General features: G+C 37.8%; 1 protein-coding gene across 4 annotated transcripts in view; it reads right to left on the bottom strand.

Annotated features, from left to right (window-relative positions):
• Nucleotides 1–26,460, bottom strand: part of ITPR2 (inositol 1,4,5-trisphosphate receptor type 2) — a 519,313-nt gene that overhangs the window by 297,368 nt on the left and 195,485 nt on the right. For all 4 annotated transcript variants that reach the window (XM_082352042.1, XM_082352040.1, XM_082352041.1 and 1 more), the window contains 5 exons: nt 16,801–16,994; nt 13,183–13,312; nt 8,039–8,096; nt 6,437–6,602; nt 4,851–5,024 (listed from right to left, as the gene is read on the bottom strand). In XM_082352042.1, coding sequence (XP_082208168.1) covers nt 4,851–5,024; nt 6,437–6,602; nt 8,039–8,096; nt 13,183–13,312; nt 16,801–16,994 — 722 coding nt within the window. The remainder of the gene's footprint in view (nt 1–4,850; nt 5,025–6,436; nt 6,603–8,038; nt 8,097–13,182; nt 13,313–16,800; nt 16,995–26,460) is intronic.

The following is a 26,460-nucleotide window of genomic DNA, read 5'->3' on the forward strand; positions in this document are numbered from 1 at the left end:
CTCTAAGTGGGAAACACAAGAGAAGAAAAGGACCTACGAAACAAACCCAAAACAATTAAGAAAATGGTCATAGGAACATACATATCGATAATTACCTTAAACGTGAATGGATTAAAAGCTCCAACCAAAAGACGCAGGCTTACTGAATGGATTCAAAAAAAAGACCCGTACATATGCTGTCTACAAGAAACCCACATCAGACCTAGTGACACATACAGATGGAAAGTGAGGGGATGGAAAAAGATATTCCATGCAAATGGAAATCAAAAGAAAGCTGGAGTAGCTATATTCATATCAGATAAAATAGACTTTAAAATAAAGAATGTTACAAGAGACAAGAAAGGACACTACATAATGATCAAGGGATCAATCCATGAAGAAGATATAACAATTATAAATATATATGCACCCAACATAGGAGCACCTCAACACATAAGGCAACTGCTAACAGCTGTAAAAGAGGAAATCGACAGTAACACAGTAATAGTGGGGACTTTTAACACCTCACTTACACCAATGGACAGATCATCCAAAATGAAAATTAATAACGAAACAGAAGCTTTAAATGACACAATAGACCAGAGAGATTTAACTGATATTTATAGGACATTCCATCCAAAAACAGCAGATTACACTTTCTTCTCAAGTGCGCACGGAACATTCTCCAGGATAGATCACATCTTAGGTCACAAATCAAGCCTCAGTAAATTTAAGAAAATTGAAATCATATCAAGCATCTTTTCTGACCACAACGCTATGAGATTAGAAATCAATTACAGGGAAAAAAACGTAAAAAACACAAACACATGAAGGCTAAACAATACGTTACTAAATAACCAAGAGATCACTGAAGAAATCAAAGAGGAAATCAAAAAAAACCTAGAGACAAATGACAATGAAAACACGACGATCCAAAACCTATGGGATGCAGCAAAAGCAGTTCCAAGAGGGAAGTTTATAGCTGTACAAACCTACCTCAAGAAACAAGAAAAATCTCAAATAAACAATCTAACCTTACACCTAAAGGAACTAGAGAAAGAAGAACAAACAAAACCCAAAGTTAGCAGAAGGAAAGAAATCATAAAGATCAGAGCAGAAATAAATGAAAGAGAAACAAAGAAAACAATAGCAAAAATCAATAAAACTAAAACCTGGTCTTTGAGAAGATAAACAAAATGGATAAACCATTAGCCAGACGCATCAAGAAAAAGAGGGAGAGGACTCAAATCAATAAAATTAGAAATGAAAAAGGAGAAGTTACAAAAGATACTGCAGAAATACAAAGCATCCTAAGAGACTACTACAAGCAACTCTAGGTCAACAAAATGGACAACCTGGAAGAAATGGACAAATTCTTAGAAAGGTATAACCTTCCAAGACTGAACCAGGAAGAAACAGAAAATATGAACACACCAATCACAAGTAATGAAATTGAAACTGTGATTAAAAATCTTCCAACAAACAAAAGTCCAGGACCAGATGGCTTCACAGGTGAATTCTATCAAACACTTAGAGAAGACCTAACACCCATCCTTCTCAAACTCTTTCAAAAAATTGCAGAGGAAGGAATACTCCCAAACTCATTCTATGAGGCCACCATCACCCTGATACCAAAACCAGACAAAGATACTACAAAAAAAGAAAACTACAGAAAAATATCACTGATGAATATAGATGCAAAAATCCTCAACAAAATACTAGCAAACAGAATCCAACAACAAATTAAAAGGATCATACACCACGATCAAGTGGGATTTATCCCAGGGATGCAAGGATTCTTCAATATACGCAAATCAATCAATGTGATACACCATATTAACAAATTGAAGAATAAAAACCATATGATCATCTCAATAGATGCAGAAAAAGCTTTTGACAAAATTCAACACCCATTTATGATAAAAACTCTCCAGAAAGTGGGCATAGAGGGAACCTACCTCAACATAATGAAGGCCATATTCGACCAACCCACAGCAAACATCATTCTCAGTGGTGAAAACCTGAAAGCATTTCCTCTAAGATCAGGAACAAGACAAGGATGTCCACTCTCACCACTATTATTCAACATAGTTTTGGAAGTCCTAGCCATGGCAATCAGAGAAGAAAAAGAAATAAAAAGGAATACAATTTGGAAAAGAAGAAGTAAAACTGTCACTGTTTGCAGATGACATGATACTATACATAGAGAATCCTAAAGATGCCACCAGAAAACTACTAGAGCTAATCAATGAATTTGGTCAAGTTGCAGGATACAAAATTCATGCACAGAAATCTCTTGCATTCCTATACACTAATGATGAAAAATCTGAAAAAGAAATTAAGGAAACACTCCCATTTACCACTGCAAGCAAAAGAATAAAATACCTAGGAATAAACCTACCTAGGGAGACAAAAGACCTGTATGCAGAAAACTATAATACACTGATGAAAGAAATTAAAGATGATTACAACAGATGGAGAGATATACCACGTTCTTGGATGGGAAGAATCAACAATGTGAAAATGACTATACTACACAAAGCTATTGACAGATTCAATGCAATCCTTATAAAACTACCACTGGCATTTTTCACAGAAGTATAACAGAAAATTTCACAATTTGTATGGAAACACAAAAGACCTCGAATAGCCAAAGCAATCTTGAGAAAGAAAAACGGAGCTGGAGGAATCAGGCTCTGGAACCTCAGACTATACTACAAAGCTACAGTAATCAGGACAGTATGGTACTGGCACAAAAACAGAAGTATAAATCAATGGAACAGGATAGAAAACCCAGAGATAAATCTGCACACATATGGTCACCTTATCTTTAATAAAGGAGGCAAGAATATACAATGGAGTAAAGACAGCCTCTTCAATAAGTGGTGCTGGGAAAACTGGACAGTTACATGTAAAAGAAGGAAATTAGAACACTCCCTAACACCATACACAAAAATAAACTCAAAATGGATTACAGACCTAAATGTAAGGCCAGACACTATCAAACTCTTAGAGGAAAACATAGGCAGAACACTCTATGACATAAATCACAGCAAGATCCTTTTTGACCCACCTCCTAGACTAATGGAAATAAAAACAAAAATAAACAAATGGGACCTAATGAAACTTCAAAGCTTTTGCACAGCAAAGGAAACCATAAACAAGACAAAAAGACAACCCTCAGAATGGGAGAAAATATTTGCAAATGAAGCAACTCACAAAGAATTAATCTCCAAAATTTACAAGCAGCCCATGCAGCTCAATAACAAAAAAACAAACAACCCAATCCAAAAATGGGCAGAGGACCTAAATAGACATTTCTCCAAAGAAGATATACAGATTGCCAACAAGCACATGAAAGAATGCTCAACATCATTAATCATTAGAGAAATGCAAATCAAAACTACAATGAGATATCATCTCACACCAGTCAGAATGGCCATCATCAAAAAATCTACAAACGATAAATGCTGGAGAGGGTGTGGAGAAAAGGGAACCCTGTTGCACTGTTGGTGGGAATGTAAATTGATACAGCCACTATGGAGAACAGTATGGAGGTTTCTTAAAAAACTAAAAATAGAACTACCATACGTCCCTGCAGTCCCAATATCGGGCATATACCCTGAGAAAACCATACCTCAAAGAGTAATGTACCACAATGTTCACTGCAGCACTATTTACAATAGCCAGGATGTGGAAGCAACCTAAGTGCCCATCGACAGATGAATGGATAAAGAAGATGTGGCATATATATACAATGGAATATTACTCAGCCTCTGGTTGGACCTAGAGTCTGTCACACAGAGTGAAGTAAGTCAGAAAGAGAAAAACAAATACTTTATGCTAACACCTATATATGGAATCTAAAAAAAAAAAAAATGGTTCTGAAGAACCTAGGGGCAGGACAGGAATAAAGACGCAGATGCAGAGAATGGACTTGAGGACATGGGGAGGGGGAAGGGTAGCTGGGACAAAGTGAGAGAGTGTCATGGACATATATACACTACCAAATGTAAAATAGATAGCTAGTGGGAAGCAGCCACATAGCAACGGGTGATCAGCGTGGTGCTTTGTGTCCACCTAGATGGGTGGGATAGGGATGGTGGGAGGGAGATGCAAGAGGGTGGGGATATGGGGATTATGTATACATATAGCTGATTCACTTTGTTATACAGCAGCAACTAAGACAACAATGTAAAACAATTATACTCCAATAAAGATGCTAAATAAAATATAATAAAATAACAACTAAATAAAACACTAGAGAGGTATTTAAGAAACTCAGTACATTATCAATTATAGTGTTGGCACTAGTCTACTAAAACACTGCTTAAAATTTTTTATGGTTCATTTAGTATTTAGCAAAATCTGAAAGCAGCAACTAATTAACCTACTGAAAATTAAAACCAATATAACAGAGGATTTATGATCAGCGTCTTACCATTCTGTAGATGAAAACAGATTTGGGGGATTTTCATGTTGGTAATAAAGCATATTGACCTTCCATTGGATATTTTTACATATTTACAAGGTTATTCAATAATAAAAGGAATGTTTTATAGGTTGCCAATAAAAAGCCACCATGAATGGTAGAAACAAAAATTCCCCTCTCTGTACAGGTCTCAGCTTAAGACCTATTCCTCTTTTTCTCCACCTCACTCCCTCCTATTGTCCTGATTCCTGGCTTATAGGATTTACAGTGGGAAGGAGAAAGAGTGAAAAAGTAGTCAGATGAGGTAACAAGTGAGAGCAATTGACAAGAATTAACCAAAGTACAAGTTTATGCAGATATTTGACTTGGCAAATGGAAATTTTATGCTGATTTAAAAGATATTGTTTGGATTATTTCAAAATAGATCTTGAAAACAGACCTCAATTGGCTCTTCACCACCTTTTACTTGATTTTCACCCATTTCTCCATTCTCATAGCTGCTGCTCTTCTCAACCCATAACTCGGATTTTTCTACAGTTAGTCGAAGCTGGTCTAGGTCTGCCTTGATTTGTTTGTAGTTATCTACGTCCTGATTGGACACCAGTAACTGCACCTGGAAACAGAATTGCAAACCTTAGTTTACTTAATTTACTTATGGAATTTCCTTTATTCCTCTTTCATTTATGTCAAAAATCCCAAGTCTTTTTAACATATTTGCCCGTCAGTTGAAGTTTAGTATTTCTAGAATATCTATGGGTATTTTACATATATTTACATATTTTAGATGTATATTGATCATGAAAATTCCCCTGAAAGTATCTGTGAACTCTACTCAATATATTCACATGTTATGAAGAATTATACATATAAAAAAGTGAGCCCTAGCAAAGCTTTTTAAAGTGTTAAAGACTAATTTAAAATAAGAGATACCCTAACTCTAATTTTACTGCTGAAGTTAATTTTTCTGAGACTCTCTCTATTTGAAAAGAGGTAGAAGCATAAAAATAAGTGGAAGAAAACAGTGATACAGTCTAAACCTAAATTTATATGTATTGTGTGACATTTACAAATATATGAATAATTATCTGTATTTATATAATTACTCTTTTAATTATTTCATATTTTAACGTATCCTTGTAAAACTTCCTAATGAAGATCAATGCTCTATTAAATAAATGTTAGTGAAATACATGTAAGCCCTGAGATAGTTCTCATTAATGGTCTCAAGATTGATATCATTCAAAGACGACAAAGAAAAAGATTAGATCCATCACAATTCCTTTCTTTTGGATTTCTACATTTTTTTTTTTTTTTTTTTTTAGCAGAGACATCTTTAGTTTTTTTTTAAATTTATTTATTTATTTATTTATTTATTTATTTATTTATTTTTGGCTGTGCTGGGTCTCCGTTTCTGCGCGAGGGCCCTCTCCCGTTGCGGCAAGCGGGGGCCACTCTTCATCGCCGTGAGTGGGCCTCTCCCTATCGCGGCCTCTCTTGTTGCGGAGCACAGGCTCCAGACGCGCAGGCTCAGCAGCTGTGGCTCACGGGCCCAGCCGCTCCGCGGCACGTGGGACCCCCCCAGGCCAGGGCTCGAACCCGCGTCCCCTGCACTGGCAGGCAGACTCCCAACCACTGCGCCACCAGGGAAGCCCTGGATTTCTACATTTTTTCAATCACGACATTTATTTCAGTGCATTACCCAAATTTATCAGTAAAATCTGGGGTCAAATTAACAGCACTGGCAACAAAATTCCTAATACGGTATTATCTCCCAGTGCCTTCCTAAATCTTAGTGCCTGTCATTTACATTAAAGATATTAACTGAAAAATCACTTGTGGGGATCTCTTTCTAAAATAGACCGTGTCTTGGCCTAAGACAAGGCCATATCTATCTTTAAAAATAGAAAGTGTCCCCAGGAAAAGCTGCAGTCTCATTAACTCTGCAACCATGAAGTCAGGTTGGATGTTATAAACAATATTTTCAGAGCCTCTGCTATGGAACCACTGAGGGCTACTGAATCTCACCTGTTTAAATGCCTGTAAAACTTCCGCTCTCTGGCTGAAGTGCTTGAACAGCAGCTGCAGGGCTCCTGATAGCAGAGGAGGGTAGTCATGCATGATTAGATGGATGAGGACCCGTAAAAATGTCCTGCCTCCTTCATCATCAAGTTGAACTGGATTTTTTTCCTTTCTATAAAACGAAAAATTATTCTAAAATAACTTATATTTACAGAAAATTTAGTCAGAAGTGGTTAAAATTGTGTGCACATCCCCAGTTATCACCCACCACCCCCCAAAAAAAAACAAATTGGAAAGTACAAAGGAAGAAATTTTTACTCTTTTTTGGCCTCAGGTAACTAATGAGGAAACAAAACATAGAGAAAACTTGTTTGTCCATGAAAGTAGGGGTGACCTAAGTCCCAGTTTGTCCAAGACTGAGGGGGTTCCCAAGATAGGCGACTTTCAGTGATTGCACTGGGAAAGTAGCAGGCAAACCGGGATGATTTGGTCATCTAGGCAAAGACAAAAGATAGAATCTGAATCAATCCTGAAGCGTTTATTTAGAAGACATACTTGGCTGGATGTACATCAAGGACTGAACTTCCCCCGAGTCCAAAAACCTCTCCATGACAGGTGGTGAGGCACGGGGAAGGCAGTGCTCATGCACACAGGCACACAGGCGTCACCAGAGCAACTCTGCGAGTTCGGTGCATCCGGACTCTGAGCACGATTCCCCTGATAAAACGGCCATTTATCTTAGGGTGAAAATTATACACTGGTTTATTCTCTCTTCTCGGGAATAATGAAATACTTGAATAGGAAAACACAGCAACAATAACAACAGCAAAAACTGGCAAAACAAGATAAAAACAAACCTAAACCAAATGTTCACTAGAGATAAAAATCCTTTTTGGTTCCCCTGATTCCTCATTCTTGTCTTTCTTTCCAACCAAAGAAAATGCAATGCCTTAGTACAGAAATTTGTTTAGGTACTCATGGCAAATCTATAATAAAAATGAATGCCAGGAACTCAATAATTTGTAGCTCAGACATTTTACGGTTTTTACTTTTCTTTTTGACTATTACTTTCATTTATGGGAAAAAAAGAAACAACCTAAAAACAGTGAGTAGCAGGGCACCTGATAGCAAAGGAGAGTAGTCATGGCAGAGATGTTTCATTTTCTTTAATCATGGATATTTCCAATTGGCAGAAAATAGCGTTATTTCTCACTTATAAAGTTAATGATAACGTTGAAAGAAGTTACTTTCTTGCCTCAAATTTCTCAGATTTGGGGAAGCAACGTTTTGCAAGAGGCAGCAATATTTATACCAGGGGACTTAAAGGGCGTTCGTGTGCTGTCATTATTTGAGGAAAGAAAAGCAAAGAATTCAGGGGAAAGTTCAATACACTGAACTCATCTCTCCTGTCTTTTTTTTACCTGACCTAAAGAAAAGCTATGCTTTCTCTTCTACAGTAAATTAGCAGTTTCATTTCTGGCAGAAATTATGTTGGCAACGATAAAGGATCTAAAATTAAATAGATATAGGGAAGTGAACAATAAAGTGTCAATAAAATTCTAAGTAAAATCTTATTCACAAGATAAAGATACATAAATGTTACTGTACCTTCCAGCAAACATAGTTTCTGCCTGAGCTGCAATTTCATCTATGTCAGGAACAATAGCTGCAAAGACAAATGGTAAAATCCATTCTTTATCTTTTTATAATTAGGAGTCCCAATATTTATAATAATATTAGCTTACCTAAAAATATTTTTGTCTTAATTTCTTTATGCCACCAAATGTCAATTAACACTTTAAAAAGTCACAATACAGTTCCTCTTATCAGTCAATATTTTAAATTGAAGTTTACATTTTAAAATACATATTGTTATAGTCAAAGATACATTTAAAAGATCAGAAAGAACCATTTACAAAGTTTCCTCATCTATATAAGTATGTATGTGTGTGTGTATATATATATATATATATATATATATGTATGTGTATATATATATATATATATATACATCAACTACACACACACCTATATACACACATTTAATTTAAATGGGTAATGACATGGAAGGATAATATTTTTTTAAAGAATCACAGTATACCTATAAGGAACCTTGTTACTACATGGTACTTCCAAACAACATGATCTTTTAACCTAAGCTTACTTCTATAAATCCGTCCCTTCTTCTTCTGGGACAGGGTATTTGATTTTTTTTTTTTTTTTATGTGAACCAATCATGATTCCTCACTCATCCCCAACAATAACATTTTGAAAATATCTATGATAAGTATACAATTTATTTCTCATCTCCAAAAGTATGAAAAGAAAACAGAGCAAGACATAAAAAGGGAAAAAGAATTCTTCCCAGAAAGTTACCTCTAATGAATACAACCAATTTAAGAGATCAAGTAAATCAGAGAGAACTGGTTTTCTGGGGATGCCCCTAGACTTTCCCTCCCACACTTTTACTGACATTTAGAGCTCCTGTTTCCAGAAGTCTGGCTTCTGAGAGCCAATAATTCTTATGCTAGTGTCAATGCAACTGCCAGCAAGACTTTCTGGTTCTGCCCTAACATTCCTGGAAATAGCCCTTTGGAGTTCTACAATTCTGGGAAGCATAAAACCAACACTGTTGCAAATGTTCCAGGGAGACTTCTAGCTGAGGACAGCTTAACCCCTTCCGTAGAGGCATGCTGCCTTTGGATGGTACCGATGAGTCGGACAGCAGGACATTTGGTTGAGCATCTACATTAACTACACACTTATAATCATTGACTCATTCCTATCAAATCGATTGATGCACAAAGAAGAGGAGGCTTCCTGATGTTGTCACAGTGGTTGTGGTTTAAAAGAAAGTTTCATATCTGTGTACAAATCCTGCCCCAGCAAAAGAATTCTGTTAACTGGCTAATTCTTCAATACAACATAGTTTCCAACTTGCCATGACTGGCCTGATCTATCCAGAAAAATGGTAATTTAATATATCTTAGGTTTCACAAGGTACTTTCTAGAGTCACAAAATTTTTACAATAAATTTTGTGCTCTTATGTCATTATGCTCCCACACTCATAAATAGAGTGGCTTCATTCTTACATATTTTAAATATGAAAAACTGAAATATAGTACCAATTTATGACCATGCAAGGTAATAAAGAACGAACACATGCATACACACACACAATAAAACCAACACCCACATCCAGACCATTGTGGGAAATGCCATGTCTTTGTTCTTGAGTGGGGTGATTCCTACAAAATACCTTTCCTCCTGATAGCTGCATTTCACACTGCTCTCTGATCCAAGTCAAAAAAAAAAAAAAAAAAAACCTTGGATTTTCACCAAAAGAGCATAATGCGTAAAAGATTCAGACTCTGAAACTAAAAGCTGGTTCTTTGAGACAATAAACAAAATTGATAAACCATTAGCCAGACTCATCAAGAAAAAAAGGGAGAAGACTCAAATCAATAGAATTAGAAATGAAAAAGGAGATGTAACAACTGACACTGCAGAAATACAAAGGATCATGAGAGATTACTACAAGCAACTATATGCCAATAAAATGGACAACCTGGAAAAATGGACAAATTCTTAGAAAAGCACAACCTTCCAAGACTGAACCAGGAAGAAAGAGAAAACATAAACAGACCAATCAAAAGCACTGAAATTGAGACTGTAATTAAAAATCTTCCAACAAACAAAAGCCCAGGACCAAATGGCTTCACAGGTGAATTCTATCAAACATTTAGAGAAGAGCTAACACCTATCCTTCTCAAACTCTTCCAAAATATAGCAGAGGAAGGAACACTCCCAAACTCATTCTACGAGGCCACCATCACCCTGATACCAAAACCAGACAAAGCTATCACAAAGAAAGAAAACTACAGGCCAATATCACTGATGAACATAGATGCAAAAATCCTCAACAAAATACTAGCAAACAGAATCCAACAGCCCATTAAAAGGTTCATGCACCATGATCAAGTGGGGTTTATCACAGGGATGCAAGGATTCTTCAGTATATGCAAATCAATCAATGTGATACACCATATTAACAAATTGAAGGAGAAAAACCATATGATCATCTCAATAGATGCAGAAAAAGCTTTCGACAATATTCAACACACATTTACGATAAAAACCCTCCAGAAAGTAGGCATAGAGGGAACTTACCTCAACAAAATAAAGGCCATATATGACAAACCCACAGCCAACATCGTTCTCAATGGTGAAAAACTGAAACCATTTCCACTAAGATCAGGAACAAGACACGGTTGCCCACTCTCACCACTGTTATTCAACATAGCTTTGGAAGTCCTAGCCACAGCAATCAGAGAAGAAAAAGAAATAAAAGGAATCCAAATCGGAAAAGAAGAAGAAAAGCTGTCACTGTTCGCAGATGACATGATACTACACATAGAGAATCCTAAAGATGCTACCAGAAAACTACTAGAGCTAATCAATGAATTTGGTAAAGTAGTAGGATACAAAATTAATGCACAGAAATCTCTTGCATTCCTATACACTAATGATGAAAAATCTGAAAGAGAAATTAAGGAAACACTCCCATCTACCATTGCAACAAAAAGAAGAAAAACCTAGGAATAAACCTACCTAAGGAGACAAAAGATCTGTATGCAGAAAACTTTAAGACACTGATGAAAGAAATTAAAGATGACACCAACAGATGGAGAGATATACCACATTCTTGGATTGGAAGAATCAACATTGTGAAAACGACTATACTACCCAAAGCAATCTACAGATTCAATGCAATCCCTATCAAACTGGCATTTTTCACAGAACGAGAACAAAAAATTTCACAATTTGTATGGAAACACAAAAGACTCTGAACAGCCAAAGCAATCTTGAGAAAGAAAAACGGAGCTGGAGGAATCAGGCTCCCTGACTTCAGACTATACTACAAAGCTACAGTAATCAAGACAGTATGGTACTGGCACAAAAACAGAAATATAGATCAATGGAACAGTATAGAAAGCCCAGAGATAAACCCACGCACATATGGTCAGCTTATCTTTGATAAAGGAGGCAAAAATATACAATGGAGAAAAGACAGTCTCTTCAATAAGTGGTGCTGGGAAAACTGGACAGCTACATGTAAAAGAAGGAAATTAGAACACTCCCTAACACCATACACAAAAATAAACTCAAAATGGATTACAGACCTAAATGTAAGGCCAGACACTATCGAACTCTTAGAGGAAAACATAGGCAGAACACTCTATGACATAATCACAGCAAGATCCTTTTTGACCAACCTCCTAGAGAAATGGAAATACAAACAAAAATTAAAAAATGGGACCTAATGAAACTTAAAAGCTTTTGCACAGCAAAGGAAACCATAAACAAGACCAAAAGACAACCCTCAGAATGGGAGAAAATATTTGCAAATGAAGCCACTGACAAAGGATTAATCTCCAAAATGTACAAGCAGCCCATGCAGCTCAATATCAAAAAAACAAACAACCCAATCCAAAAATGGGCAGAAGACCTAAATAGACATTTCTCCAATGAAGATATACAGGTTGCCAACAAACACAGGAAAGAATGCTCAACATCATTAATCATTAGAGAAATGCAAATCAAAACTACAATGAGATATCATCTCACACCAGTCAGAATGGCCATCATCAAAAAATCTACAAACAATAAATGCTGGAGAGGGTGTGGAGAAAAGGGAACCCTCTTGCACTGTTGGTGGGAATGTAAATTGATACAGCCACTATGGAGAACAGTATGGAGGTTCCTTAAAAACTAAAAATAGAACTACCATACGACCCAGCAATCCCACTACTGGGCATATACCCTGAGAAAAGCATAATTCAAAAAGCATCATGTACCACAGTGTTCATTACAGCTCTACTTATAATAGCCAGGACATGGAAGCAACCCAAGTGTCCATTGACAGATGAATGGATAAAGAAGATGTGGCACATATATACAAATGGAATAATATTACTCAGCCATAAAAAGAAATGAAATTGAGCTATTTGTAGGGAGGTGGATGGACCTAGAGTCTGTCATACAGAGTGAAGTTAAGTCAGAAAGAGAAAAACAAATACTGTATGCTAACACATATATATGGAATCTAAAAAAAAAAATGGTCATGAAGAACCTAGGGGCAGGATGGGAATAAAGACGCAGACCTACTAGAGAATGGACTTGAGGACACGGGGCAGGGGAAGGGTAAGCTGGGACAAAGTGAGAGAGTCGCATGGACATATATACACTACCAAATGTAAAACCAATAGCTAGTGGGAAGCAGCTACATAGCAAAGGGAGAACAGCTCAGTGCTTTGTGACCACCTAGAGGGGTAGGATAGGGAGGGAGGGAGGGAGGCGCAAGAGGGAAGAGATATGGGGATATATGTATGTGTATAGCTGATTCACTTTGTTTTAAAGCAGAAACTAACACACCATTGTAAAGCAAATATACTCCAACAAAGATGTTAAAACAACAAAACAAAAAAATCACAGTACCTCGACCTCACAGAGTTGTGAAGTTTACCAGAAATACTGCACTCAAAGGACTGAGCACCAGTAGCAGCAAACATCCTCGCTGCCATTCTAGGCAAGTTATTTCATTTCTGTCTCAGTGCCTTCATTTTATTGGTGGAGAGTATTTTGACATTTTTGTCTCATAGGAATACTTCTTGTTTTAAAACATAAAAGGAACTTCCAAGTTCTCAGGAAAACACCATCCAAAGAGGAAATATTGTCACAGAGGAGATACCTGATGGCAGCAATGTATCGGGAGAGCCATTGGTGGACGTTTCCGCATTTCCATTGTTCTCCCCAAATTCCTTCTTATATATTGACAGCATATATGAGATCCTATAATCCAGTCTGACACTCAGGATAAACTACAAGAAACATTAAAAACAACATAAGCTTCTTTCATCAGCATGGTGTTTAAAAATTCATTACAGGACACCAAGAGCCACATTACTATCAACATGTCACATGAACTGGTTAGAAACTTCATTGGTAAACTCTTATCACTTCTGTTGCCTACATGATAATCAGTCATAACACTAAGAAAAGTGATGCATTTCCATTAGCCAGTGTCAGTAAAATCCCTGAACAGTTTTTGGAAAGAAGAAAACCTGACTCTCCATGATTACTCTCAGAATATTCCAAGTAGAGGTATCTCCTGGGTCTGGATGAAGAGGTAATGATGACATAATTTCCCAAGCACTTTGCAGAGCTTTTAACCGGCTCTGCAAGGAAAGTACTGGAGCTGTGACCCTCATTCAGGCACAGAAAGGCGAGATTTCAGCTGCAATAGTGTGGATTCTGGCTACACCACAATGAATCCTGGATCTAGGCTACAAAAGGACAGCTTAAGTAATAGCATCTAATATACCAGGGATGTGCCTCCTTAGTGCCTGTGTTTCCTTGGGTCTGTGTTTTTGTCCTTGTTGTCCTTAATGGATGTACTGACAAACTAAGTGTCAATAAGGTTCCTGTCTGTGCTCGGCACTGAGAAGAATGCACATGCCTGAAGCCCAGGGTCCTCAAGATGCCAGTGATTGAGTTGGGAAAACAAGATACAGCATTGTTAAAATAATTAGGAAATTAAGGAGGGCTACCTCACGTGGTATAGAATGCAGTGGAGATCAGAGAAGGAAAAAGTATGTGCCACCGACATGAGTGGAGACGGGAAACAACAGAGAGCTGTACTTACACAGGGTGACCTTCCATCCCAGTTTGCCTGGGAGAGGACTGGGTAGGCCTTCGCTCCCAGTATAATTATTATCTGTGTCCCTTACACTCTCTTAAGAGACTCTCATTGTTCCAGCAAACAGTAATGGTCAGGCAAGTTTCGAGAAAACTTGGTATTTGGTGGTACCATCTCACCCTAGCTCTCACTATCTACGCCACTGTCGTATCAGAACCACCCCCCCGCGCTCCCCTCCTGCTGCCCCCTTTCTCTCACTCTCTCTTCCACTCTTCTCAGTCCTGACAGCACAGGCTGGAATGCCTGCAGTTTCTCTCTTGCCTCCTCACATTCATTTCCATTGTTCACTTTACCTTGAATATTCTTCTCCTCCACCCCATAATAACCAGCTTTTGAGATATCCTCCAAGGTCCTATTTAAATCCCTTTTGAAATGAAGCTTTCCCTAGTTCCCCAGTCCGAATCAATTCTTCTCCTCGTTGCTCAGCCAACACATTATTTACACCTACGGGTCCAAAGTTGAATCAACCTCCCTCTCTCTCGCTCTCTCTCTCCCTCTCCCTTTCCCCCTTCTCCTCCTCTGCTAGACCTTGGGCAGCAACCATGCTCTATGTTAGCTATGTTCCATCAAGTTCAATAAACTTGTTGAGCCAGGTACTGAGGAAGCTGCCAAGGGTACAGAAAAGGTACCAAGGATATATAAAACCTGCCTTTGAAGAGCATATAATCCAGAAGGAAAAGTAAACACCAGACAGACTCTTTTATTAACATGCAGTGAGCGCTGTAACACATATTGGCTGAACTGATTCCAGTTAATATGGGGATTTTCAAAGCAGGAGACAGATTGTGGGAGAAGAGGGCTGAGAAAGAGCCAGTGGATTTGGCAGCGCTGAGCAGAGGGTGGGAGCAGAAGCTAGACTGTGGGTGCATAAAAAGAAGGGTGTTTTTTAAACAAACTTACGTAAAGAACAAATTATTAAAACATGAATTAATGAAACATTTATTAGCTTTTAGTTGAAGATTAGTGTTCAATGAATTATATTTTATAAATAGAGCCAAAATTCAAACTTTCATCCTCTACTATATTTAATTATGAAAAAGAATGGAAGGTAGAAGGGAAGGGGGGAGGGAAGAATAAAAAGAAAGGCAGAGAAAGAGAGTGAGAGAGAGCTGAAACAGATAGAGGGAGAAAATAAGAGAGAAATAAAAAGACTAAAAAAAATACAAGAAATGGTGGGGGAAAGAAAGGAAGAGCCTGGAAGGAGGACGAGGTGGCAGAAAGCAGGAGACTTGCTTAAGGAATGTGGCTACAAAGAAATTCTTGAAGGGAAGTTCTAAGAAAGAAACATTCAAGAGCAGCACATGGGAACAGACACAGCGCATCAGACTCAGACATGGAGGCACAAAAATCAGAGCGAGAACAGAGGTTCAACAAGAAATACATAAAGAACCCAAAAGAGGCAGCAAAAGCGAGTCAGCCCTAGCCTGCCCTGCCATAGTATCTCCATCTCATCGTTTTTTAGCTGTTAGGGACTGTTTTGTAAATGCTGCTTTTCTGAACCGTCACTGGGCTAAAATGAGGACATGTATTTCAGAGGCTCTCCCGTGAGGAGGGCGCTAAGCCGGAGGCCCATTACCCACAGGTCAGGTGCTCAACACCTTCCGCAGGTTAAGAACAGGACAACTGAGTGATTTCTCAGGGTCATGAATGCAGGGTTGGGAGGGCTGCCAATATTTCTCGGGATTCAGTCTTTGGAATTCCTGGAGGAACTGTGAAATCTTTTATGATTATAAATCTAATTGCTTTAAATAAAAGTGTACAGACCCTTCCAGGACTACTAACCCACTTCTGGTAGCTCAGTCTACATTAAATTATGATGAAAGACTTAGTAAACTGTTTCCAGAATTTTAATAGATCCTCAAAAACTCCAGGCTCCATTCTTCGAATCTGGAATAAATGCTATAATTAAGGGATCATAAAACTACTTTCCAAACTTAAAAAAAAAATGCTAAGAATTCATAGCTACAGTAATGGGGAATTTATCCACTAAACCACTGGTCATGAAATAGTAATTTGCCCCCTTTAAATTCACAGAGATAGATATTAGACTAGGTTAATTTTAAAATATATATATCATTCCTAGCCTCTTGAAAACAAAATCATCAAGAGAGATAGTCACTTACATAAAATATTAAAAACAATTAACATTTTTGTAAATAAAAATAAAATTTTGAGTTTCTTACTACGATAAATCTGTATACGTAGAATCATATGTCCAATTCAATTAAAAATAGAAAAACAGTTGGAATTCAATCTTAACTTTGCCTACTCTGAAATCCTTCTTAAATAAAGGTAAAATTTAATCAGGGTCAATGCTAAATGAGAAAATACATATGAAAGAAGTTATTGTCAACCTCAAAGCACTCCACATTTGTTAGGTATCATCATTAATACATTATATTTAGTGAGAATTCACACATGTACTTAATATGTTAAATAGTGTCAGTGTGAGATTTCTTACCAGGCTTATCATTAACGTAAAAGAAATAAAATTAGATCAATACCATTTCAGAATATGTACACAATGATCTGGAACAAAACGTGTAAGAAGTTTAACCAATAATAGGCCCAGTTAGGTGTCTGTCACTTCCCTTCCATTAGGCCCTGTACCTGTAAAATCTCAATAATCTTCAGCTTGGTGTCCATGACAGTGACATCCTCGTGCTCGGCGGGGCCCCCCTGCTTGCTGGGATGCAGGCTGGGCTGGATGTCAGGCACACTCATGGGGAAGACGGAACCTCTGCTGAGCACCATCTGGGTCATCAGTTCTCCCACCCCATGGATGGTTCTCATGACATTGTTTCCTGGCACGAGAAAAGTCCTCAAGTCAACACACACGCCACCTCGGGAGACAGCTGTTATATCCAGTTGGCCACAACCAGACTGAAAATGTGGCAGGAAGAGTACTAAGGATGGGAATGAATAGCATCAGCCTCGCTCCAGCTATTTCCTTGCAGATAAAGTTAAAATAGTGCAGACACATTTCAAAATGACAGATTTTAGAATTGAAAGTTTACTTTTCTCAGAAAGTGCTTTCAAAGGACACACTGCAGGTGAGTTGTTGGTAGCTCTAACAATATCCAAGTCAGGTCCTTCTGGAGCACAGTAAGTCCTACCAACTACCGCACCAATAGGCACTAACTCTCACAATAATGAGGAAGAAAGGTTATCAATCTCTACGATAAAGGGCGTTGCAAGTGAGGATACAAAGACACATGAAAACATATAAATTAGTGTCCTAACCCTACCCTCAAACCAAGGACTTTTTAGCTTTGCTTTTTCGTAATGCTTGTGAAAAGAGCTTGGGAGGAGGATTTTTACAGCTTCATTTTAAGAAAAACTCTTATCTAGAGAGGAAGCACCATTTTATCCATTCCTTCATCAATTTGAATAGAAAATTGTAATTCAAAATCCACAAAAAGCAGCTAGGTTTGAGATAATTAGGGAAACAAATTATTGACAAATGATCATTTTCAACGAGGTGTTACTCCTTTCCTGTGTCTTCTCTTGAGTTTGGCTTCTCATTTAATTTGTCCTCCAATAAAACTGCCCATGCACTCATTCCTCACACTGACCACAAGCAGTTGTACCAAAGGATCCTCCTGCCACTCTTACGATTTACCCTCTCCAGCTTAACTATTGTTTCTCACTTCTAAATCCCTACAATAAGCAACAAGGGTTTGAAAGAACAACTGTCTACTTTCCTTTCAGAACAGTGGTCTTTGCTTCGTGGGTGTTCGTGGAGCTTTGCCTCAAGAAAAGGCCTAAGAATCTGGCAAAGAATTTTCCTTTCTCCCAGTGTCTCAGGGTGTAAACCAAGAGAAAGGGAAATGGAAATAAGATGGGATGAGATAAAACTCTCAGCTCTAAGCAAAGAGCATAAACTGTGGGAATACCTACAGGATTGAAAGGCAAACAAATAAAGAAAAGGAAAATATGTAAAGGATGACTCACGAGAATCTTCACGGTCCTATGCGCAGACCACAGTTACCATGGAGCCAGTGGTAACGAATATTATTTGTACATTGTGAAAGGTGAAATGCCTTTTAAAATTCATTATCTTATCCATAGATGAAATTAGTATACGTACAAGAGGGTGGTACTGAAATAGTACATTTTTGAGTAGGCAATGAAGGAACATTTTTTCTAGAGTGGCACCTTCCAGGCAGAAATTAATTTGGGTTTTCATTCTGAGAATCTAGGAACTTTTATTACACTGCTGCTTGCATAAGCCAAAATAAAGGGAGAAGAAAAAAATACATGAAAGATAATTTCCAAGTTTGGACAGGGTTGAGACAAAGGATTTGAGACAGCCCCATTTTCTAACAGAAAAACCTGTAATGCGGCAGAATGCTTCACTGTCTATGGTTCTCATACAATCATAACAGTTGAGTATTTCCAAATCCCCCCACAGATTGCAGGGATACAATCTGGCTGTTGGCAATAGTTTTGGGCCATCAGTGTTCAACCAGTACATTTATCCGAGCCTGGATTCTAGTATGTGTATGTGTTAGCCTCCAAGAGATGCTTTCTCACCACCAACAGAGAACAGGCTTCTCTGTTATTCTTACCCTTGATTCACACAAAAATCCTTGGCACCCAGTGTCTGCATCTTATTTAGATTTGCATGGAAAATAATCATTTAATCTAAATGATTGTTACATACAAAACGTTCACTCAGACAATTCTTTCCCCCAAATATAGATCTTGTCACCAAGAAATTAAAATCTAGAGGCCAGAACCATAATAATATATAACACATGTTGTCAACGAAATGGGAGGGTTCATTCCAGTGATACCACATCCTTAGATGCCTGTGGCACGTGGTTGCCACAAAACTCGCCTAACATCTCCATATATGGCCAACTCTGAGTTTGCAAATTAAAAGATGCTACATTTTCTAGAGTTGCTTGGTGGTGATGAGAAGTGCTTCAATTATGAACTACTACAGCTTGGAAAACATAAGTCAAACACCACATAAATCACAGACGTGCAAGGCTCCTGGTATCCATTTTTCCACAGAAAAATTTCTAATTCTAGACTGCTGAGATAAGTCAAAGGTGATCGGTCTTCAGCAATGCAAAAGAAGAAATCTATTTCCCTTCTCAACCGTAATTAGTTAATACTACTGAAAAGTTTTCAGTGAAAGGGCTACTGTATCATAATATAAATCCTCTGGATAAATTCATGTTTTCTATGTCTTTTATATTAACTCAGCAACTAGAATTTGGATTTATGTATAAAGTATACTGAAATGGTGTGAAAAATGGAGTCATCTTTGTTAGGTAAAAGTACAGAGGAAGGAATTGCTTAGAAATAAAAGCAGATAGACTGTCCAGGTTCTTTCATCATATGATTGTATAGATATCTTTACTAATCCTAATTCCCTCAAGAGAAAAACCCAAAAGTAAGACAAGTACAGTAAATGCATACTAGAAATGGTGACTGGGAATGGGTTGAGAGTTCACTGCTTTATTTCTATTATGGTTCCAGTGAGCCAAGTTTCCATTACCAATTCCAGAGACGTGAAAAGCAATAAGGAATTTACATAACACTAAAGCTGTGCTGACCATGATTTAATTTTTCCTTATTCCAAAGTCATTTTACTGCTGGTAATCACACTATAGGCTTCAACAATCATTAAGAGTTATGTGGATTTATAGACAGTATAAGAGATTTAACAGAATATTACTTGATTGAAATTTACCTTACTTCCCTTAGTGTTTTATTTAAAGTCATCTTTATCTGTTACCTCTTTCTATTAGAAATACTTTTCTCCTATGAACACATAAGAATAAAAATGATAATTTGAATTTTCCAGTTGTTTAGATTTCAGATAGACACTTCTGAAATCTTCTAAACGTTTATAGGAGATAATAGACATATTTGATAAGAGTTCTGTGAATAATTGTTCACAGCAATTTTCTTGTTTAGTGACTACCAAAGGCAGTTCTCAATGCTTTATAGTAATAGAAGCCAAAAAATGGATAACCCCAAAACCATTCTTATTTCCCTGAAACATATTTTTATAGTTGGACTTGGAAAAATGTATCTGCTGTTATTATAATTCATTTGAAACAGAATGATGTTAAACCATAAAGACATGTTTCAGGACGTCTTCCTATTTCCCCTCCCTGCTCAGCAGCTCCTTATAAACTTTCACTTGCTGGAAAATGCGTACACTCTCTAGAACTAGAGCAGTTCTTTCTATTTTGAACATTCTCTGGAGCAGTGCTTCCTCCCAGTGGTTAGGGTCTGGGTTATAAAAGGACTTTTCTGATGCAAAAAACCCAAAAACATTAACACAAGATCAAAACCTTAGTTAAGCTAGTGATATAAGCAGAGTAATAGGGAACATGGTATCAACCTGGACTAAAAGAAAGATCAAGATTTAACACCCTAGAAGACAATAAATAACCAGCACTCCCAGTTCAAAGTCAGATCACAGTATTTTGGAGAACTACATATCCAGTCGATGTACTTCTTTTTTTTTTTTTTCCCAATGATATTTTATTTTTTTAATTTATTTTATTGAAGTATAGTTGATTTACAATGTTGTGTTAGTTTCTGGTGTACAGCAAAGTGACTCTGTTATACATAAATATACATATTCTTTTTCATATTCTTTCCCATTATGGTTTATTACAGGATACTGAATATAGTTCCCAGTGCTATACAGTAGGACCTTGTTGTTTATCCATTGTATATATAATAGTTTGCATCTACTAATCCCATCCCTCCCCTACCCTCCCTTCCCCTTGGTAACCACAAATCTGTTCTCTGTCTGTGAGTCTGTTTCTGTTTCGTAGATAAGTTCATTTGTGTCATATTTTAGATTCTACAAATAAGTGATATCATATGGTATTTGTCTTTCTCTTTCTGACTTACTTCGCTTAGTATGATAATCTCTAGGTCCATCCATGTTGATGCAAAGGGCATTATTTCATTTTTTTATGGGTGAGTAGTATTCCATTGCATATATGTACCACATCTTCTTTATCCATTCATGCAAACAGAGTTTTTAATCCATGAACTGGACCTGGAGGGAATTTGGTATTCCTCTGCCTGGAGGTCTCTTACCCAGATGGTCACTTGGCTCACCCCCTCAAAATCCCTTCTGATTTCTGGTTCAATGTCCCCTCCTCAGATCTCTTCCGGCCACCCTCTCTAAAGAAGGATTGCCGGGGCTTCCCTGGTGGCGCAGTGGTTGAGAATCTGCCTGCCAATGCAGGGGACACGGGTTCGAGCCCTGGTCTGGGAAGATCCCACATGCCACGGAGCAACTGGGCCCGTGAGCCACAATTACTGAGCCTGCGCGTCTGGAGCCTGTGCTCCGCAACAAGAGAGGCCGTGATGGTGAGAGGCCCGCGCACCACGATGAAGAGTGGTCCCCACTTGCCGCAACTAGAGAAAGCCCTCACACAGAAACGAAGACTCAACACAGTCATAAATAAATAAATAAAAGAACGTGAATTTCTAAAAAAAAAAAAAAAAAAAAAGAAGGATTGCCATCACTCTGGATGCTGCTTTACATTTCAGTCATGGCATTATCACTATCTCACAGCATATTTTATATTTGTTTATGTGGTTATTGTATCCTCCCTCAAAACAGAACATAAACTCCATGAAGACATGGATTCTGCCTAGTTTTTGCTTTATCTCCAACACCAGGAATAGTGCCTGACACATAGCAGCCATTCCATACATGCCTGTTAGATTATTGCACAAATAAAAAAAAAAGTTGGATGAACAAATGAGTTATTAAAAATGATAATTTTGGGACTTCTCTGGTGGTGCAGTGGTTAAGAATCCACCTACCAAGGGACTTCCCTGGTGGCGCAGTGGTTAAGAATCCACCTGCCAATGCAGGGGACCCAGGTTCGATCCCTGTTCCAGGAAGATCCCACATGCCTGGAGCAACTAAGCCCACGTGCCACCACTACTGAGCCTGTGCGCCACAACTACTGAAGCCTGCATGCCTAGAGCCCATGCTCCACAACAAGAGAAGCCACCACAGTGAGAAGCCTGCACAATGCAACAAAGCATAGTCCCCGCTTGCTGCAACTAGAGAAAGCCCGTGCGCAGCAACGATGACCCAATGCAGCCAAAAATAAATTAATTAATTAATTTAAAAAAAAACAAAAAAAGAATCCTCCTGCCAATACAGGGAACACGGGTTCGATCCCTGGTCCAGGAAGATCCCACATGCCGTGGGGCAACTAAGCCCATGTGCCACAACTACTGAGCCTGAGCGCTAGAGCCCGGGAGCCACAACTACTGAGCCCATGCATCACAACTACTGAAGCCCACGTGCCTACAGCCCATGCTCCACAACAAGGGAAGCCACCTCAATGAGAAGCCCATGCACTGCAACGAAGAGTAGCCCCCACTCACCGCAACTAGAGAAAAGCTTGCGTGCAGCAACAAAGACCCAATGCAGCCAAAAAAATAATAATAATTTTTATAAGGCTTACATAAAAAATTAGATATTATTACACTAAGGGTAAGTTTCATCAAGGTGAGTTTTTGCTTGCTTTCTTTTATACTTTCTGAATTTTCTAATTTTTTTCTAAAAGCATATATAATTTCATGTTACTTAAAAATGTATTTGTTAAAAAGAAAAACATGTTTAATACAATAGATAACAATGAGATAAGGAAAATCATGGAATCTGACTTTATCAAGGGCATATCACATCCCATGTACTTTGCTAGGCCACATACACTGTTCACAGCAGGTAGGGAGGTGGGGAACCCATCTCATTTTACACAGCCAGAAAGTGGCAGAGCCTCAGATTCAGGTCAACTAATGTCAAGGTGCATCTTTTCCCCACACCATGTTGCTTCACTAAAGGCTATCACCTTCCAAGTTTCCAAAGATTTTATACTAGAACTCAGAAACCTACCAAATGCAGAAAGAAAATATCCTAGTTAAAACTGTGTACTGAAAACATAGAATTACTATTAATCATACCATGAATCTGCTCACATTATTCTCAAGTGATCTTATCCAACCAGTTATTATTATATAATGAACCAACACTACTTGTGACATTATGTTTATATGACACAATTTAATTTTAAGGGCAGCCCCTGTTCAGAAACTACTTATTAGGTAACCAGTGTTCATCTGGCTCTTATATTAGGGATATCGAGGATGGGAGGACATAAGAGAAGTAGAGAGTTTATAATAGAGCTAAGAAAACAGAAAACATGTCTCCCCTCTCCCCAACTGAAGATCAAATACAAAGCAAATAAGATAGTAATAGTATAGCACAGACGGTATACAAAATTGTTTAGGATATTTATTTTAATTGGGAAAATTATCTTAGGGTGAGGAGAGTGAAAGGCAGCTTCACTGAAGAGATACAATTTTGAGCTAGGCTTTGAATGGTGTGAAGGATTTAGATTACTGTGATCTTTCTCAAATCACTTTGCCATCTGATGCTCAGAATCTTAATCCTAATAAAATAGGTCCCAATTCCTTGTGAGAATAAAATTATACAATGTATGCAAAAAAATCATGAAGAATGAAAAATACCATATAATTGTAAGGTATTACCTCCAAATGAAAAATGGAGGACACATGCGTGCTTTCACTACACCCATGAAAGACAGCTCGTCTCTGTTTCATTATGTTCTACTATAGTGGTCACCACCTTAGTAATGAGCCTGTGGTGCATCACATAATCATAGCCCATTACCTCTTACACTATGACATGGTTGACACAAAATATCACCTCTAAAAGGATAAGTCTTGCAGAGGAATGGTTTATAAAGAATACTCAATGGCCAGAGTAGATGATATGACACCTAATTTTCTTCATTCTGAATAAACACTCGTTGAACACAGTATGTTGATAAGCCATTTACAGATTCCAACTTTCCAAGAGCTTAGAGACAGAACAGGGCTTCCCTGGTGGCGCAGTGGTTAAGAATCCGCCTGCCAATGCAAGGGACTCGGGTTCGAGCCCTGGTCTGGGAAGATCTCACATGCCACGGAGCAATTAAGCCCATGCACCACAACTACTGACTCTGCACTCTAGAGCCCACAAGCCACAACTACTGAAGCCCGTGCGCCTAGAGCCCGTGCTCCACAACAAAGAGAAGCCACTGCGATGAGAAGCCCGCGCACCGCAATGAAGAGTAGCCCCCGCTCACCGCAACTAGGGAAAGCCTGCGCACAGCAGCAAAGACCCAACGCAGCCAAAAATAAATAAAAATAAATACATTTATAAAAAGAAAGAAACAGAACAAAGCAAAACCTACTAGAAACATGTTACTAAAGTATAGTAATGTTATTAGCCATCTTTTTCTGAATATCAAGTAGACTGCTTAGAGGAAAATTATTTCCCATCCCACACCCTAAAGAAGTGTTATTCAAAGGATGAATTGAAAAAGCAATTCAAACAAAACACTGGTTGAGTTCTACATCTTATTTTGGATTTCATCACTGTCAAATACTGACAAAGTCATTTCAGTATTCCAAACCTCAAGATTTCATTTTAATTTGCCAAACTGATCTTTAATTTTTAACAGCCAGTAATGCAAGCAATAAGTGGATTTACATACTATTTTTATAATTGAGATGTAAATTAAATACAGTACAATACGCAGATCTTAAATGAAAGGCTTTAGTAGTTTGGACAAGGAAGGACCCATATAAACCACATGGTATCCAGATATTCAGACATTTCCGTTACCCCAGAAAGCTCTTTTGTGCCCTTTCCCAGTTATTGAGCTCTACATTCCCCCTCACCACCACCACCAAAAACAACCACTCCTCTGATTTATCATACCATAGAGATTTACACTGAATAGTGTACAGTTTCATAGGTATGATTTTAGTTAACTGATTATAGTCAAAGAGTACTATTAAATCAATCACTGTTAAAGTACAGAAGGGCCTCTAGTTCCTTGCTGCTCTGTTGTTGCCTCGCCCACATAAGTATTTTTGTCAGTGACAGGTGAAGTCAGAAAGAGCATGTTTTGCAAATGCAAAGACAACATGAAACAATGAAGGATAACTAATATAGTAAATGACTCCATCAAATCCCAAAACTACATGGACAGGTTGAAAACTAATGGATTAAAATCAATAAAACCAAGAGCTGGTTCTTTGAAAGGGTAAACAAAATTGATCAACCTCTGGCCAGGCTCACCAAGAAGAAAAGAGAGAGGACCCAAATAAACAAAATAAGAAATGAAAAAGGAGAAATCTCAGTTGAAACTGCAGAAATACAGAAAACCATAAGAGAATACTATGAACAATTAATTATATGCCAACAAATTTGACAACCTAGAAGAAACGGACAACTTTCTAGAAACATACAGCCCATCAAAATTGAATCAAGAAGAAATAGATGATTTGAACAGACCGATCACTAGAAGTGAAATAGAATCTGTAATTAAAAAAAAAAAAACTCCCTACAAACAAAAGTCTAGGACCAGATGGCTTCACAGGCGAATTCTACCAAACATACAAAGAAGAACTTATACTGAGCCTTCTCAAATTCTTCCAAAAGATTGAAGAGGAGGGAAGACTCCCAAAGACATTCTATGAAGCCACCATCACCCTGATACCAAAACCAAAGACACCACCAAAAAAGAAAATTAAAGGCCAATATGTTTGATGAATATAGATGCAAAAATTCTCAACAAAATATTAGCAAACCGAATCCAACAATACATAAAAAAGATCATAGGCCACGACCAAGTGGGATTCATCCCAAGTTCACAAGGATGGCTCAATATGTGCAAATCAATCAATGCATTAACAAAAGAAAACTAATGGGTTAAGTCCAACAAAGTAAAATCAAAATATAAAATGCCCTGCCATTTAGGTCCAAATAAAACCAACTCAAGTATGTGATGGGAAAATGTGATGTTAACAGAGCACAAACTAGAACTTTAGTTTCATTCAAGCTCAGTAGAAATCAATACTATGTCATCATTACCAAAAACACTCATTTTCATCTAGACTGTATTACAAAAGTAAAGTGTTCATTATGAATGAGAAAATAACTGTTCTTGCCAAACCAGTGATCAAAAATATTAGAATCATAAGAGGAACTGTTAAAGAAACTGCTGGTGATGACACAGGGAGGAGGAGATATTCAGGTGACATGCCAGCCATCTGCAAACACAGAAAGAACTGATATGTGAAAGTGAGGCTAGATTTCCACATGGCTCCAGGGAACAAAAGTAGGGCTGCTTGTTGGAAGTGAGAGGGAGGTATATTTAGGATAACCTAACAAAAGAGACAATATTT

The sequence above is a fragment of the Balaenoptera borealis genome, assembly GCF_965194805.1.
Source record: "Balaenoptera borealis genome assembly, chromosome: 13".
In the NCBI taxonomy this organism is placed as follows: Eukaryota; Metazoa; Chordata; class Mammalia; order Artiodactyla; family Balaenopteridae; genus Balaenoptera; species Balaenoptera borealis.